The 13736-nt window shown below is 42.1% G+C and overlaps 1 protein-coding gene across 2 annotated transcripts in view; it reads right to left on the bottom strand.

Moving 5' to 3' along the window:
• Window positions 1-2068: 2068 nt before the first annotated feature.
• Window positions 2069-13736, bottom strand: part of FTCDNL1 (formiminotransferase cyclodeaminase N-terminal like) — a 38515-nt gene continuing 26847 nt past the window's right edge. Inside the window, exons 3-5 of one of the 2 annotated variants that reach the window (XM_075284994.1) lie at window positions 13072-13220; window positions 7267-7455; window positions 2069-2496 (exon numbers count right to left, since the gene is read on the bottom strand). In XM_075284994.1, the coding sequence (XP_075141095.1) occupies window positions 2069-2496; window positions 7267-7455; window positions 13072-13220 (766 nt within the window). Of the gene's footprint in view, window positions 2497-7266; window positions 7456-13071; window positions 13225-13736 lie in introns of both variants that reach the window. The other variant, XM_075284995.1, reaches the window with a different exon arrangement.

The following is a 13736-nucleotide window of genomic DNA, read 5'->3' as shown; positions in this document are numbered from 1 at the left end:
TGGTGCACGGCTCAACTCACTTTTTTGATGATACAAGCACTATATGACTGCTCCACCAAGGCTCAACTCACTTTAAGGGTCTAAAACTCTGCTGGTACAAGGCTCAACTCACCCCAAAGTACTTGAGTGTACAACTTATCTTGTAGGATACTCATATATAGCTCATCATGGAGACAAACATCGATCCCAGTCAACTATCCAACAAAATCGCTATCAATGAGTTGGATGATGCGTCTCTTTTCTTGGGAAATCTTCATGGCTGAGCCTCGAATTTGAACCAGTGACTTTTCACTTGGGAATCAACCTAATAACACCCTGAGACATAAGGGAATGTGAGAACAGGTTGTAACCAATCATATGCTAAATAGTTGCAAGTCAAATTTATGTAGGAGGTAACCAAGATAATTGTCTATAAAATGATAGTAGCCTCACGTTCAGCGCTATAGTGGATGGTGATATATGGAGCCTGAAAGTCAAAAGTTCGAAAAACATTGTTACCCTTTTGCTCGTCAGTGTATATTAAAGCTATAGTTCACAGAAAATGCCACAAGTAACACTAAATGATTCCAAAACTTGACAGCCATTTTCAGCAGGATAAAAAAAAAAAATGGTTTGCCTCGCACACACCATCAAACTCAATTAGGTGCAAAGTCTGGAATCTTTCTTTCAGTATGATGCTGACAATGACCACGTTGGCCAAGAAGACCAACCACAGGCCCCAGGGTCCGTGCACGCACTTACAAGCATCACAGGTTGTATGTCCTGCTGCTTACACAGTGACAGGCACATCATTGGCATCAAGTAGCGGGATGAGCAATGGATGGCAGAGGTCTTAAACCCTCATTATAAAGCCAAAATAGAGGAATTAGAGGAATGAGAGTCAATATTGGAGTAAGCTGTACCGTTTTTAGGAAGACCATTGCAATTATCACCACTGCTGCCACGTAATAAAAAAAATACAATAAAAAAATAGAAAGTTAAATTAAAAAAGGTCTTCGTGTCAAAAAACTCTTGCTATTGCATCTTTCAATGCCAACCCCATTTTGATCTAATATCTGCTCCTATGAAAGGATCATTTTTGATGGCTTTATGTTTTTGAAAGCCCCTTCATCGTCACTTTTCAACTTGGCTCACAGTCACAAATTTGTCATTTTTGGAACGTTTGAAATGTTAGAATGCATAACAGCAAGTGTCAGCATACGGTTCAACTCTTGAGTTTGTATCCACTGCTTACCATCCACTTTTCCATAGACATACACGTCACGTTCACTTTGACATATGACTTCAGCTGTGTTTACCTGAGAGACCTAGAAATTGGACAGATAGGTCCTAGGAGCCCTGACAGTGTCATACACTTTGCTGTATGCTAATATAATTTGTGATTCGTAACAAACTTGTTGAACCTGAAACAAATTTTGGGACCATACCATCCATATCTTGTGAGGTTCACCCATCTCTATGTCTGTGCTCTCTGGGGGACATTATTATAAGAACTTAGTTTCAGTCCATTAGCTCAGGGAGAACTGAGATTTAGATCCAGAACCTACAGAGGGAAAACTGAATACAAGTGCAGAATTCAAGTCATATAATGGCCACAAGTAGTGTTATTCCTTATTTTCTTCTTACGAAAGGTTTGTCCCATTTTAAATAAAAGCTATTACCGTATATACTCGAGTATAAGCCGACCCGAATATAAGCCGAGGCCCCTAATTTTACCACTAAAAACTGGGAAAACCTATTGACTCAAGTATAAGCCGAGGGGCGGAAATACAGCAGCTACTGGAAAATTTCAAAAATTAAAATGGTCGGAGTTTTTGGGTGCAGTAGGTGCTGGGAAAGGGGAGGGGGTGTTTTGGTTGTCTGTCTGCCCCTTCCCTGAGCTTGAGGACTGGATTTTTTGCTTTTTTTGCTGACTTGAGTATAAGCCGAGGGGGACTTTTTTAGCACAAAAACTGTGCTGAAAAATTCGGCTTATACTCGAGTATATACGGTATATAGTAAAGGATATTTAAAGGAATCAAAGTGCTAGAAAAAGTTGTATGACAAAGTTTATTATTTTTTTTTTTTTTTACATAAAAATTCCTTGTCTTCTCTTCCAGAATTCATTTATTCCATATGATATGGCGTATTCTGCTGTGGCCCGGCACTCCTGAGGTGTAAATCCAACAAGAGCTGTCCCTGTTGTCCTAATACCTCTACAAGCTGCTAGCTTGTGAACTTCAGCTTCAATATGTTGAGGTGATATATAAAAGAAGTTATCATCACATATACTGTATGAGACATATTTATCTGCTGTGATGTTCTCTGGAATGTCTCTGAAGCTTTCAACGTTACAAGCGATTTCTACTTGACCCTTATTCGGAAAGGCCATGGCTTGGACTCCTCTTAGTCCTCCTGCTCTTTCACGGATGGCGGCTGCTACCGCTCTTCCTGAGGTTAGGTCCTGTGTGTCAAGGGTGACATTGCAGTTCATCACATAAGGACTGGCACCAATACCTACAACAATAAGAATATTCTTACACAATGTTATATTTGGCTTCTAGTCACTGAATAGTATAACTGGGTGTTTTCAACACAAGATTTGGATTTTTATGAGATTTTAACACTAATGGTCTACGCTATTCACCTATATCAGTGGGTTTGCTGCCGATCTGCTGATCGAAGGGACAACAACACCATATAATATGGCCCCGGACATCATGTTCATTGGTAAACAACCTTTTTCTGGAGAATACAGTAGGACATAGCTTCAATACGATTCACAGTCCATATATAACACTAGCTATAACCCGCAACTTTGTCCGCGGCTTCCTCACGCTTGCGCGAACCACCTGTAGCCCGGAGCCCCCACGCCAACCTACTTGTGGGCGGCGCGAGCCCTTCCCACAGCATGGTGGGCTGGGACCCCACAGCCTCGCTGCTGCGCTTCCTGCCCTCCCCTTTTCCCCCACCAGCGCCCCTGGTCCCCTTCTCCCCCTTTAGAGATCACAGTCACTTCCTACATCTACCCCTTCCCCTCACCACCACCCGCCCTCCCCCCCCCCTTTCCACATGTGCAATCAGCTCCCCCCCCCCACTTACCCTCTGCCCTCTTAGCCAGAACAACAGGCTGGAGGACTGCTAAAATTGCAGACACGTGCGAAGCCCAACAGACTCCACTGATTATAAAGATAGGACCCACAGATCTAAAAGTCTGAGGATGTTCACTGAGGTCTACGGGAGAGTTTTCTTGGCATCCTTTGTGACTTGTGCAGCAATGAGGTGTAAACAAGCTGTGAAATGAAAGCAATCTCCTAAGGAACTAAACCTTCTGCCTATTATTAGACTTAGGGGTCAGAGTAAAAACTGCAGGATTTTAAGATTTCTTTTAAATATAGAGATTGATGTGTAAATTGCAAAAATGGATTATATATCCTACCTATATGCCATTACTTTCTGTGACGGGAATAGCCTTTTAATAAATGCAGGCTAGCAGGGTCACTCAGTCTATAGGACAATGGTCAGGAAAGCTTTTTAGGATTCCCCAAGGTTCCATGCTAAATAGGTGAGATAACAAGTTAAATGTGCCAAAATTTTTACAAAATTTGGATATATGCTTTGCACCACAAGTTCATGTGTTCAAGGCCTCGTTCACATCTGCGTCGATAATCTGTGCAGAGGAGTCCGCATGGGGACCGCCCCGAATGGACTACCTAATGTATTGGCAAGCGGTGTACAGTGGAAGCACACGGACCCCCAAGACTATAATGGAGTCCGTGTGCTTTCCGCATGATCTCCGCAGGGAACATGCAGACAGAAAAGTAGTTCACGATATACTTTCCTGTCCGCATGACTTGTGCGGAGATCGTGCGGAAAGCACACGGACCCCAATATAGTCTATGGGGATCTGTGTGCTTTCACTGCACACCGCTTGCCCATGCGTTCAGTAGTCTGTTCCTCATGCAGACGCCCTCTAACATATTACCGACACAGATGTGAACGAGACCTTAGATACTTTTTTAGCCACACTTGACGAAAGGGGAATGGTTTAGCAGAAAAGCTTTAATGCAACACTGTGCCCCAAAATTGCAGCAAAGACCATATCTCCACTAGTGGTCAGGAGAGGGAATATCAGTTGGGACATAGACACTAGAAGAGATGGCTGAGGAGCTTCCAGAGAGGACAACCACCGTAAGCTAACCTGAATGAGAGATAGAACCAAAAATGATGAGCACAGACTACAAGTAACCGGAGTTGTTTATTTGCTTATTCACTGGATTTCAGACAGTAACGTAGACTATTATGTCTACCTGGTTGTCTGCATGTGTGTCCATCAGTTCCTGCAAGTTGCATAAGACAAAGTATCTAGCATGTCCAACACATCATACGTGTCCATCTGGTGCACCATTAGACTGCCTGGTCTGATTTTATGCTGTTTAAGTATTAGACAGGTTTAGTAAATAGTTTTAACCGTTCTGCAAAAACTGGAATTTTGTTGCCTTTTTTTTTGCATAATATCTTTAGTTGCTACAAAAGAACAATAGACACCTCGGAACTTTCCAAAACCTGACTCTTTAATATGAATTGTCCCCGGAGTGCCCTAATCATGTTCCCCCATGGCTAGTCAAAAATAACTTGTCCCCCTCCCAGCTGTAAATAAGCTCACATCCTTCCTGTGTGGTGGCATAGAAAATGAACAGGCATGTGGAGCTAATCTCATCATCTTCCATGGATAAAAAGTTGCTTATTCTTTTAATTATTTACCCCTGACGTACAATTGATTTTGATAGTGGGAGTTTTTGTTATGAGGGGACAATAAAAGCAGCTTATTTATGTGTCTCCAGGCCCTACTTCCAGCCTTCTGTTTCTGCTTGTGTTCTTCATCTTTGTTTTGTCTTCCTCTGATTCTGTGTATATGACTCCAATAATAATCTGCACCGCAAACATCCTCGACATAGATGCTAATGGCGTAGCAGCCATAGCGGACTTGTTTCTGTATAAGAATTGTAAACAGTCATGTTTAAAGTATCTAGATCTAATCATTATTTGTCTAAGTGCTTAACCCCTGCCCAGCCAGGGGGTCACTCCACTCCACAGACGTATGGAAGATATATCATAGTAGTGGATAGGATAGGCAATGACATATTCAGATTTCTAATGAACGCCTATCACTTTATTACTGAGATTTGTTTTCACTTTTACGTTAATAAGACGTTTAGGCCTAACCCTATATGCACATATCTATTTTGAAGGCTGCATTAAATTCAATGCAATTGAATGGGGCCTATTTTTGGCTATTGTTATGGTCCCTCCGTTTTACATCCATTAAAAATAGATCCATTGATTTTCAATGGGTCTATGAGTCCATGAAAATGGCCTAAGATAGAGCATGTCAATTTATTTGATGGCCATGAAAAACAATTGGTCATAAAAAATGTAATACTGATCACAGATGTGAACCAGGCCTTATCTTCACTCAGACTGTTTGTTTACATAAGACTCTGATATTCATCTCACATACAGAAGTCTATGGAGAGGGGAAGAGGAGGCTGGTCATTGATTTAATTGCCTCATTCTGCGCAATGTTAAGCTCTCACCTTGACATACAGCAGTGTGTTAAAAGAGCTACCGAACTCACAGAATATCAGAGGGTAGCAGCTGCAGTTATTTGTATGTCTTTTCCAGCAGCCACTTCCTCCCCCTGCCCTCTCCATCAATTAATGTAAAAAGAACCTCTGCTTAACAATGGAGACAGAAACCCATTTATTTTATACAATATATTGTAGAGTACTATACAATATGGAGATATATAATTGGAAATATGCTTTACCTCCCAGTGATGGGGTTAGAAGGCCTTTAGTTTCACTGGTGGAGGAGCTATATCATCTTTACCTCTTTAGAGCTTTGTGTACAAAGTGCAAAGAGACATATGGCAGTATACAAGCTATAATAGGAGTCTGTGACAAGGACCTGTATTGCTGTCTAAGTGCATATGTGTTTTGCACCATTTTCTGTGTTGGCAATTCCTCTAGGGCAGTATACTTTATATAATATTACATATGTTGGAGTATGTAGTCTTTGAAAATACATTGAATTTGTGAGATAAAGGCCACTGCAAACTCTTATCCATTCCATATAACATACCGTATTTTTCGGACTATAAGACGCACTTTTTCCCCCCAAATTTGGGGGGGAAAGAAGGGTGCGTCTTATAGTCTGAATGTGGCGCCTGGCACCCGCCCGTAATAGAGAGGCGGATGTCGGCAAGGGATAGACGCCGGGGCCTGAGACATCGCTGCGCTCCTCTGCCCTGCATGAAGCCAGCAGCGGGAGGAGTGATGCTATTCCGCCCCCCTGCCGCTGGCTTCATGCAGGGCAGAGGAGCGCAGCGATGTCTGAGGCCCCGGCATCTGTGCTGGCGTCTATCCCTCGCCGGCATCCGCCTCTCTAGTACAGCGGATGCCGGGTCAGTATCAGCGGCCCCTTCTCCCCCGGAGCCGGTCCCCACCGGCCCCGTACCTGTGAAGTTGCAGGCCGGCTCCTGCGCGGCGATATCGCAGGAGCCGACCTGTTCGGGTGACAGCCGGGACCCTAATGAGGCTCCCGGGCCTGTCACTGCTGTATTAGTATTGCGGCTGGGTCTATGACCAGCCGTAATACTAATAGACAGAATGTCCCATAGACGGCAATACAGTTGTATTGCCGTCTATGGGACTTGCAATCAAGTGACCGCAGGTTCAAGCCCCCGGGGGGGAATAAAATAGTAAAAAAAAAAAAAAAAAACTTTAAAAATATATCATAAAAATATGAAATAAATAAAAGTTCTAAATCCCCTCCTGTCCCTAGAATATATATATATATATATATATATATATATATATATATATATATATAAAAGTAGAAAATCATATATCATAAACCACCATTTTTTTTTGAATACAAGGTGATCTAAGCAATATATAGTCCCCAAAATGGTATAACGAAAAAGTACTTCTGGCCCCGCAAAAAAAAAACACTCTATGTGTCCCCGTACAGCTGCAGGGTCACCTGTCAATGTGGCCTTGCAGCTGTTGCAAAACTACAACTCCCATATATTAAATATTTTACCATTTTTTGCTTCCAAATTTTTTTTCCCTATTTTCCTCCTCTAAAACCTGGGTGCGTCTTATAGTCCGAAAAATACGGTAAGTTTTTTCTGTATATCATTCAGATTTGTATTCATGTTTGTCAATAGTGTGACATATGTACTGGCTGAGAAAGGATTGGCGCCCAGTAGTGTTTTTTTACCTGTTAGTCCATATTTTTTAGATGGTTTCAATCCAACATCAGATTCCATTGTAGTCACATCAGGGTTTTTCCTAAACCAGCCCAGAGATCTCCTTCGGTCTGCTAAACTTCTCATCTCTGGAACGTCTGCGTATCCAAAAAGGAACAAGCTGCACCCTGGAACATGTGTGATCAGCTCCTCTGCAATACCTAAAAACACAATCACTATGCGTAAGCTTGTTCACTGCAGAGCCTAAAAAAATCTCTATTGGGAATATTGGAGGAGTTAGGGGAAGCAAATAGGGTTTCCATTTTTTTGAGCCCCCAAGTGGACTCAAAGAACAGAAATTGAAATGCTCGTGTGAACCTAAAATAAGTACAATGTAACCTCCATAGAAGACAACACTTTTGAGAAGACCCATTTAAAGACTGTTTTTTTTCCCCTGTTCTCTATCTCTCCAGTACCAGTCTATTTTCCTTGGTTCAGATCTAGACACATTTTTGGGGGAATGAAAATAAAAGGATTATGCAGAGATGTAACTAGGCATAGGTCCTGGGCTCTAATGCAAAATCTGTAATGTGTCCCCTATGGGTTATCATTTACTGTCTATAATACTGTAGAGAAATTAGAAAACAGAAGCGGCACTCCTAGTTTAATACACTTCAAGCTCCGCACAAAAACTAATCTTCACACCATGGGAGTTGTACTGAACAAGCACAACTCTGCAATGGGGATGAAGATCAAGCGGGCAGTCTGGATGCTGCGGCTCCTGCCTCGGTGATCACAGGATGGACGACACCGCAGAAACTTGGAGAAGAAAGTGGAAAAGGAGGTGTGCAGCTTCCAGAGAAAATTGTGTATTCACATGGTGAGTTTTATTTTGCATATGTTATACCCAGTCCAGTCACATTAATGTGACCACCTGTCAAAATCCAGAATAACCCCCTTTGGCAGAGCGGACCGCTGCGAGACGTGCAGGAAGAGAGGGGATGTTGTGATGATGTTCACTGGGATGTTGAGCCATGCTGGCTCCAGTGCCGTGGCCAGCTGCGCTAGGTAACGTGGTTGAGCATCCATGGCGCCAACAACCCGAATGAGGTGGTCCCACAGATTCTCGATTTTGGGAATTTGCTGGCCAAGGGAGTACGGTAAACTCATCCTGGTGCTCCTCAAACCACGCACGTACACTGCGAGCTTTATGACACGTCACGTTGTCCTTCCGGTAGATGCCATCATCCTGAGGAAAACATTTCGCCTGTAGGGGTGAACATGGTCCGCAAGGATAGATGTATACGTGTGTTGGTCCATCGTGCCTTCCACAATGATGAATGTGCCCAGATGGCTGATGACAAGTTCCTTCTGTGATTGGTTATTTAACGTTGAGATCTAAAGTAGGCGGTGGTCACATTAATATGACTAGTCTGTGTATAATGCCATTCATATTGTCAACTGTTCCATATTAACTTAACCCCTTAAGGACCAGGCCATTTTTTGGTTTCGCATTTTCGTTTTTCCCTCCTCACATTTCAAGAGCCATAACTTTTTCATTTTTCAGTTCACAGAGTCACATGATAGCTTATTGTTTGCGGGACAAATTGTACTTTGTAATGGCACCATTCAATATGCTGTGCAATGTACTGGGAAGCTGGAAAAAAATTCAGAATGAGGCGCAATTGGAGAAAAAATGCATTTGCGCCATTTTCTTATGGGTTTAATTTTTACAGCATTCACTGTTTGGTACAAATGACATGTTACCTGTGTTCTACGTGTCAGTACAAACGCGGTGATACCAAATTTATATAGTATTTGAAATTTTTTGATACTTTTAAAAAAAATGATAAACTTTGCAAAATAGAAAAAAAAAATTGTGTCATCATGTTCTAACACCTGTAACTTTTTCATACTTCCATGTATGGAGCTGGTTGTGGTGTCTTTTTATGCGGGACAAGATGACGTTTCTATTGATACCATTTGGGGAAAGATCCAATGGTTTGATCACTTTTTATTCAATTTTTTATAGGAGGCAAAGTGTTGAAAAAAACGCTTTTTGGCTGTTTTTATTTTTTTTGCCGCTACGCCGTTCGCAGTACGGGATAAATGTTTTAATATTCTAATAGTTCGGGCATTTTGGAGCGCGGGGATACCTAATATGTTTATGTTTAATGTTCTTTAATTACTTTTATAGCTGATCTAGGGAAAGGGGGGTGATTTGAACTTTTATATTTTTTTTATTTTTTTAATACTTTTAAAAACTTTTTTTTTTCTTCTGTTACATTTATGATCAGACCCCTTAGGTACCTTGAAACCTAGGGGGTCTGATCGCTCATACTATTCACTGCAATACTACAGTACTGCAGTGAATAGCAGAATCCCAGCACTTCTATTAGACGATGCCTCTGGCCTCTGGCATCGTCTAATAGATCTAGTGCAGAGACAAGCCTGGAAGCCTTCAATAGGCTTCCGGCTGTCATAGCAACCGATCACCGCCCTCTTGTGACGTTCAGGAGGGCGGCGATCGGGGAAACATGGCGGCGCCCATGCCGCCTGCGCTGTTTACACGCTGCGGTCGCGTTTGACCGCAGTGTGTAAAGGGTTAACAGCAGCGATCGGCTCGGGCACCGACCGCTGCTGTTAGTGGCAGGTCCTGGCTGTATTATACAGCCGGCATCTGCCGTGTATGGAGCGAGCTCAGCGTGTGAGCTCGCTCCATACATCCCCATGCGACCCATGACGTACAGTTACGTCAAGGGTCGCTAAGGGGTTAAAGGGGTTGTCCGGGATAACTAGAAATCCCTACACCAGTGGTTCTCAACCTTGTTTGAGGTACCGAACCCACCAGTTTCATATGCACATTCACCGAACCCTCCTTTAGTGATAAATCAAATATGAGTTTTTTCCAAATTCAAGACATAGGTATATGTTTATTTACTGGTACACAAAATGAACTGTGCATAGGGCCTAGGGTTTGATCGAACCCTGGTTAAGAACCACTGCCCTACGGTAATCTAAACACCCTCCCCTTTCCTACTTTCTAAATAACATCTTTTATCAAAAAAGGGAAAGTTGCCCATATCATGTGATTGCCCCAGGGACATTTTCTGATTATCCGGTTATGATCTGTTTTCTCATTTTAGAAATGGATTGTCACTTCTAGAGACACCCAGAAATCACTCAAAACATGGATAAAGATATATGGGTGCATTTATTAACCCATAAGTAGCACTAACAGACATTTAAAAACAAACAACCAAGTTTTTTTTTTCACCCAGAAAACCCCTTTAAATCCCCTATCAGTATGTCTTTAACGTGTGGAGGAAATCCATGCAAACTGCATGCAGATGTTGTGCTTGACTGGATTCACACCTAAGACTGTAATACGGCAAAGCAACCCTGCTAACCCTGCTGAGCCCCCGTAAGTAAGGACTCATCAGGTATATCAAACCAAAGATAGGTATATTATATGTATACACATCAGGAGGGTAAAAAACCTGCATGGATTACAAAAATATATGTAACACAATTATATATATATCAGTATTGTTATAGATTTTTAGGTTTTCATATATATTTGTGATCCATGTGGGGCTTTTTATCCTCCCAATGAGAATATTTATACTTGAAATGGCGGCTTCATACCAGGGGCCGAACTCTGTTTTCAGGTTTCCGTCTTCTGCCAACAAAAGACGGAAACCTGACAGACAATGTCCGGCCTTAAACGCCTGTGAACGTTTTGTCCTGCATGTCCGACTTTGTGTCTGGTTAAAAAAACCCAGTTTTGCCGTGGAGAGCATAAGGGCTAGTTCACACGGGGCCAAAGGGGCGGATTTTGACAGCGGAATCCACGTCATAATCCGTCCCTTTACAATGCTGGTCTATGGAGACCACTAGTGTTCTTTTTTCCACTATTGGCTACTGCCGATAGCGGAAAAAAGAAGCGAGCTGCCCTTTCTTCAGGTGGATTCTCGCGGCACGGATCGTGGCAGGCGGGTTTTGACCATATTTTGACTTGGCTCCCCGTTGACTTGAACGAGCCCTAAAACGGTCCCCGGCGCTCACGGCAACACTTTCCAAACCCATTCAAATGAATGGGTTTGAAAAATGCCTGCAGGTTTCCGTCTCCTGTCCAGTTTCCAGTCTCCTTTCCAGACCCGGGGCACAGATGAGAACCCGCCCTCATCCATGTTTGGTTTTTATGTGCCCAATGAAAGAGGTCTTTACACACGAATTGCACGTCACACTTCATCTACCACATGAATAAAGAATTTCCTTTTGATGCTGCACCATGTTCCTTATTCGCCTACGCCCCGGATATATCTGCAGGCTTCAATGACTTGTTGTGTATAGTTCCACAACTGTTTTATTGCACTAGTCGTAGTCTAGATTTGGTTCTGTGGGATGTGCTCATGTGATATCAAACCAAACATAGGTATATCCTATGTATACACATCAGGAGGTTGTTTTATCATTCTTTTTATTTTTTTTCAGGGGGGGAGGGGGTCTGTACATGTTGGCTAAGTCATTAGGGTACTGTAGCCTTCTTTCTGTATACATTTTTTTTTTTTAAGGATCAAAAAAATATAGAATTGAAAATGTAGATGTTTGACTTCACAGCTTCCCTGTATATTGTACTTTTGTTTTAGTTGTCTTGGCATATTATAGAGCAGTGAACAATTCCTGGACTAGCCGAGCCCCGGCCTGGTAAGTACAGACTACTAGTGCTGATTAATACACTTGGCCTTGTGTTATGTCTGGGTTAATTCTGTATGTAATTGCATCTCTGCAAGACATTCAAGGGCAAGTGTATACAAAAAAGACCCGAGCACAGATACAACACTGACATCTTGTGGGCATATGCTGCATACAGTGAAAAAAGCCAGAGTTTACAGTGATTGGTATTGTAATCACTCTTATCATATTGTGTATGTATTTATTATACTCTAGGCATGGATTATACTAATGTCCTTCTGATTGTAGGCACTGTATACAGGACTGTATTATAGGTTGGGCTCACTGGAACTGTATATTTTCTTAAAGAGGTTTTTCAGGAAAAAAATGTTTTGTTTTGATTAAGTCTGTTAGTGCTATTAATAGGTTAATAAACACACCCATATACCTTTAGCAGTGTTTTGAGTGATTTCTGAGTGTCTCTGGGAGCTCCTGGTATCTTTTTCATTTGTTCATCCGGTTCAAATTCCTGCTATGTAACTTCCTCTCACCTCACTCCCCCCTCTTTCCTCTCTCCCTCCCATATACCCCCTCCCTGTCTCTCTAGCTATCCCGCCCACTACTAGCCCTTCCCTACCTACTCAGCCGAACACCTGACAATGGCAACCGTGCAGCGCAGCCGACTGTTTCCAGCTCCCTACACTGTGCTGAGATCAGCTGATCGGTGGAGGTGCATGGATTTGGACCCTCATCAGTCTGATAATCTATACTAAGGGTGGGCCATAAATATCCAGTCTTAGTGAACCATTGTGGAACCAAACTGCAGTAACAGAGCTTAGCCACTACACATGGAGTTATCTGCTATTAGATGATTGCATTGTACGGTACAGGGACAAGACGCACCCCTGTACAGCTGATATGCGTGAGGGTTATTGGCCTCGCACCAATTACGGTAGATATTTATGGCCTATCCTAAGGAAAAAAAACAAGTTAAGTTAAATGCTATGAAAATATCTTTTTTCCTTGTGTGATTTACCTGGACAGTGTATAATACATAAACCAAGTACAGAAAGATGGAGATGCCATTTGTCTGAGTTTCGGAACAGTAGGTAGAAATGGTAAAATCTAAACATTGTCGTTGATCGTTTGGAGTGACATACCTCTTGCTATTTTACCACATTGTTCCAATGTCACCCCTGATAAGGGATAGATGGGTATAAGGTCGATGGCACCAAGACAGGGGTGTATACCTTCATGTTGGGAATGGTCGATGCATGTGAAGCCCTCCACACAGGAAGAAACAACAGACCTACCTGTATAATGGGTAGAATAATAAGAATTATACCATGTGATTGATCTTATTACCAATAAATTAACACATTTCCTGCTAGAAAAGTAACAGAATATCAATGTTTTTTTATAAATTTCAATTAAAAGGGAGTTCATGTCAATTGTAATTTATTCATATGCAAATGAAGAGGAAGGTTTCCCAGCGCAATCTTCTCTACATTTGCTTACAAATAAAATGGTGAATGCTAAGTGACCCAGCCATATTTGGAAACTGAAGTCACCCCAACAAGGTACTATGATTAGGTTTGTAACCCATGTACTGCTAACAGACACCAACAGTGATCAAAAAGATCTTCTTGTTTACAATGGGGTCTAATGGGCATCTGTTCTGGTGTTTTTTATTCCCCTAATTGTCACGTGGCCAAGAAACATATGCAACTTGGCCACATTGTGTAATGGAATCCTTGACCAGTCTATGAAAAAATGTCCATCAATAAGGTCTCTCACATCTGCGCTCGGGTCTCCACTTTCAGGT

This window comes from Leptodactylus fuscus, chromosome 8 (assembly GCF_031893055.1).
Source record: "Leptodactylus fuscus isolate aLepFus1 chromosome 8, aLepFus1.hap2, whole genome shotgun sequence".
NCBI classification, from domain to species: Eukaryota; Metazoa; Chordata; class Amphibia; order Anura; family Leptodactylidae; genus Leptodactylus; species Leptodactylus fuscus.
The sequence above is the reverse complement of the archived record's forward strand: the minus strand, read 5'-3'. Positions and strand labels throughout refer to the sequence as shown.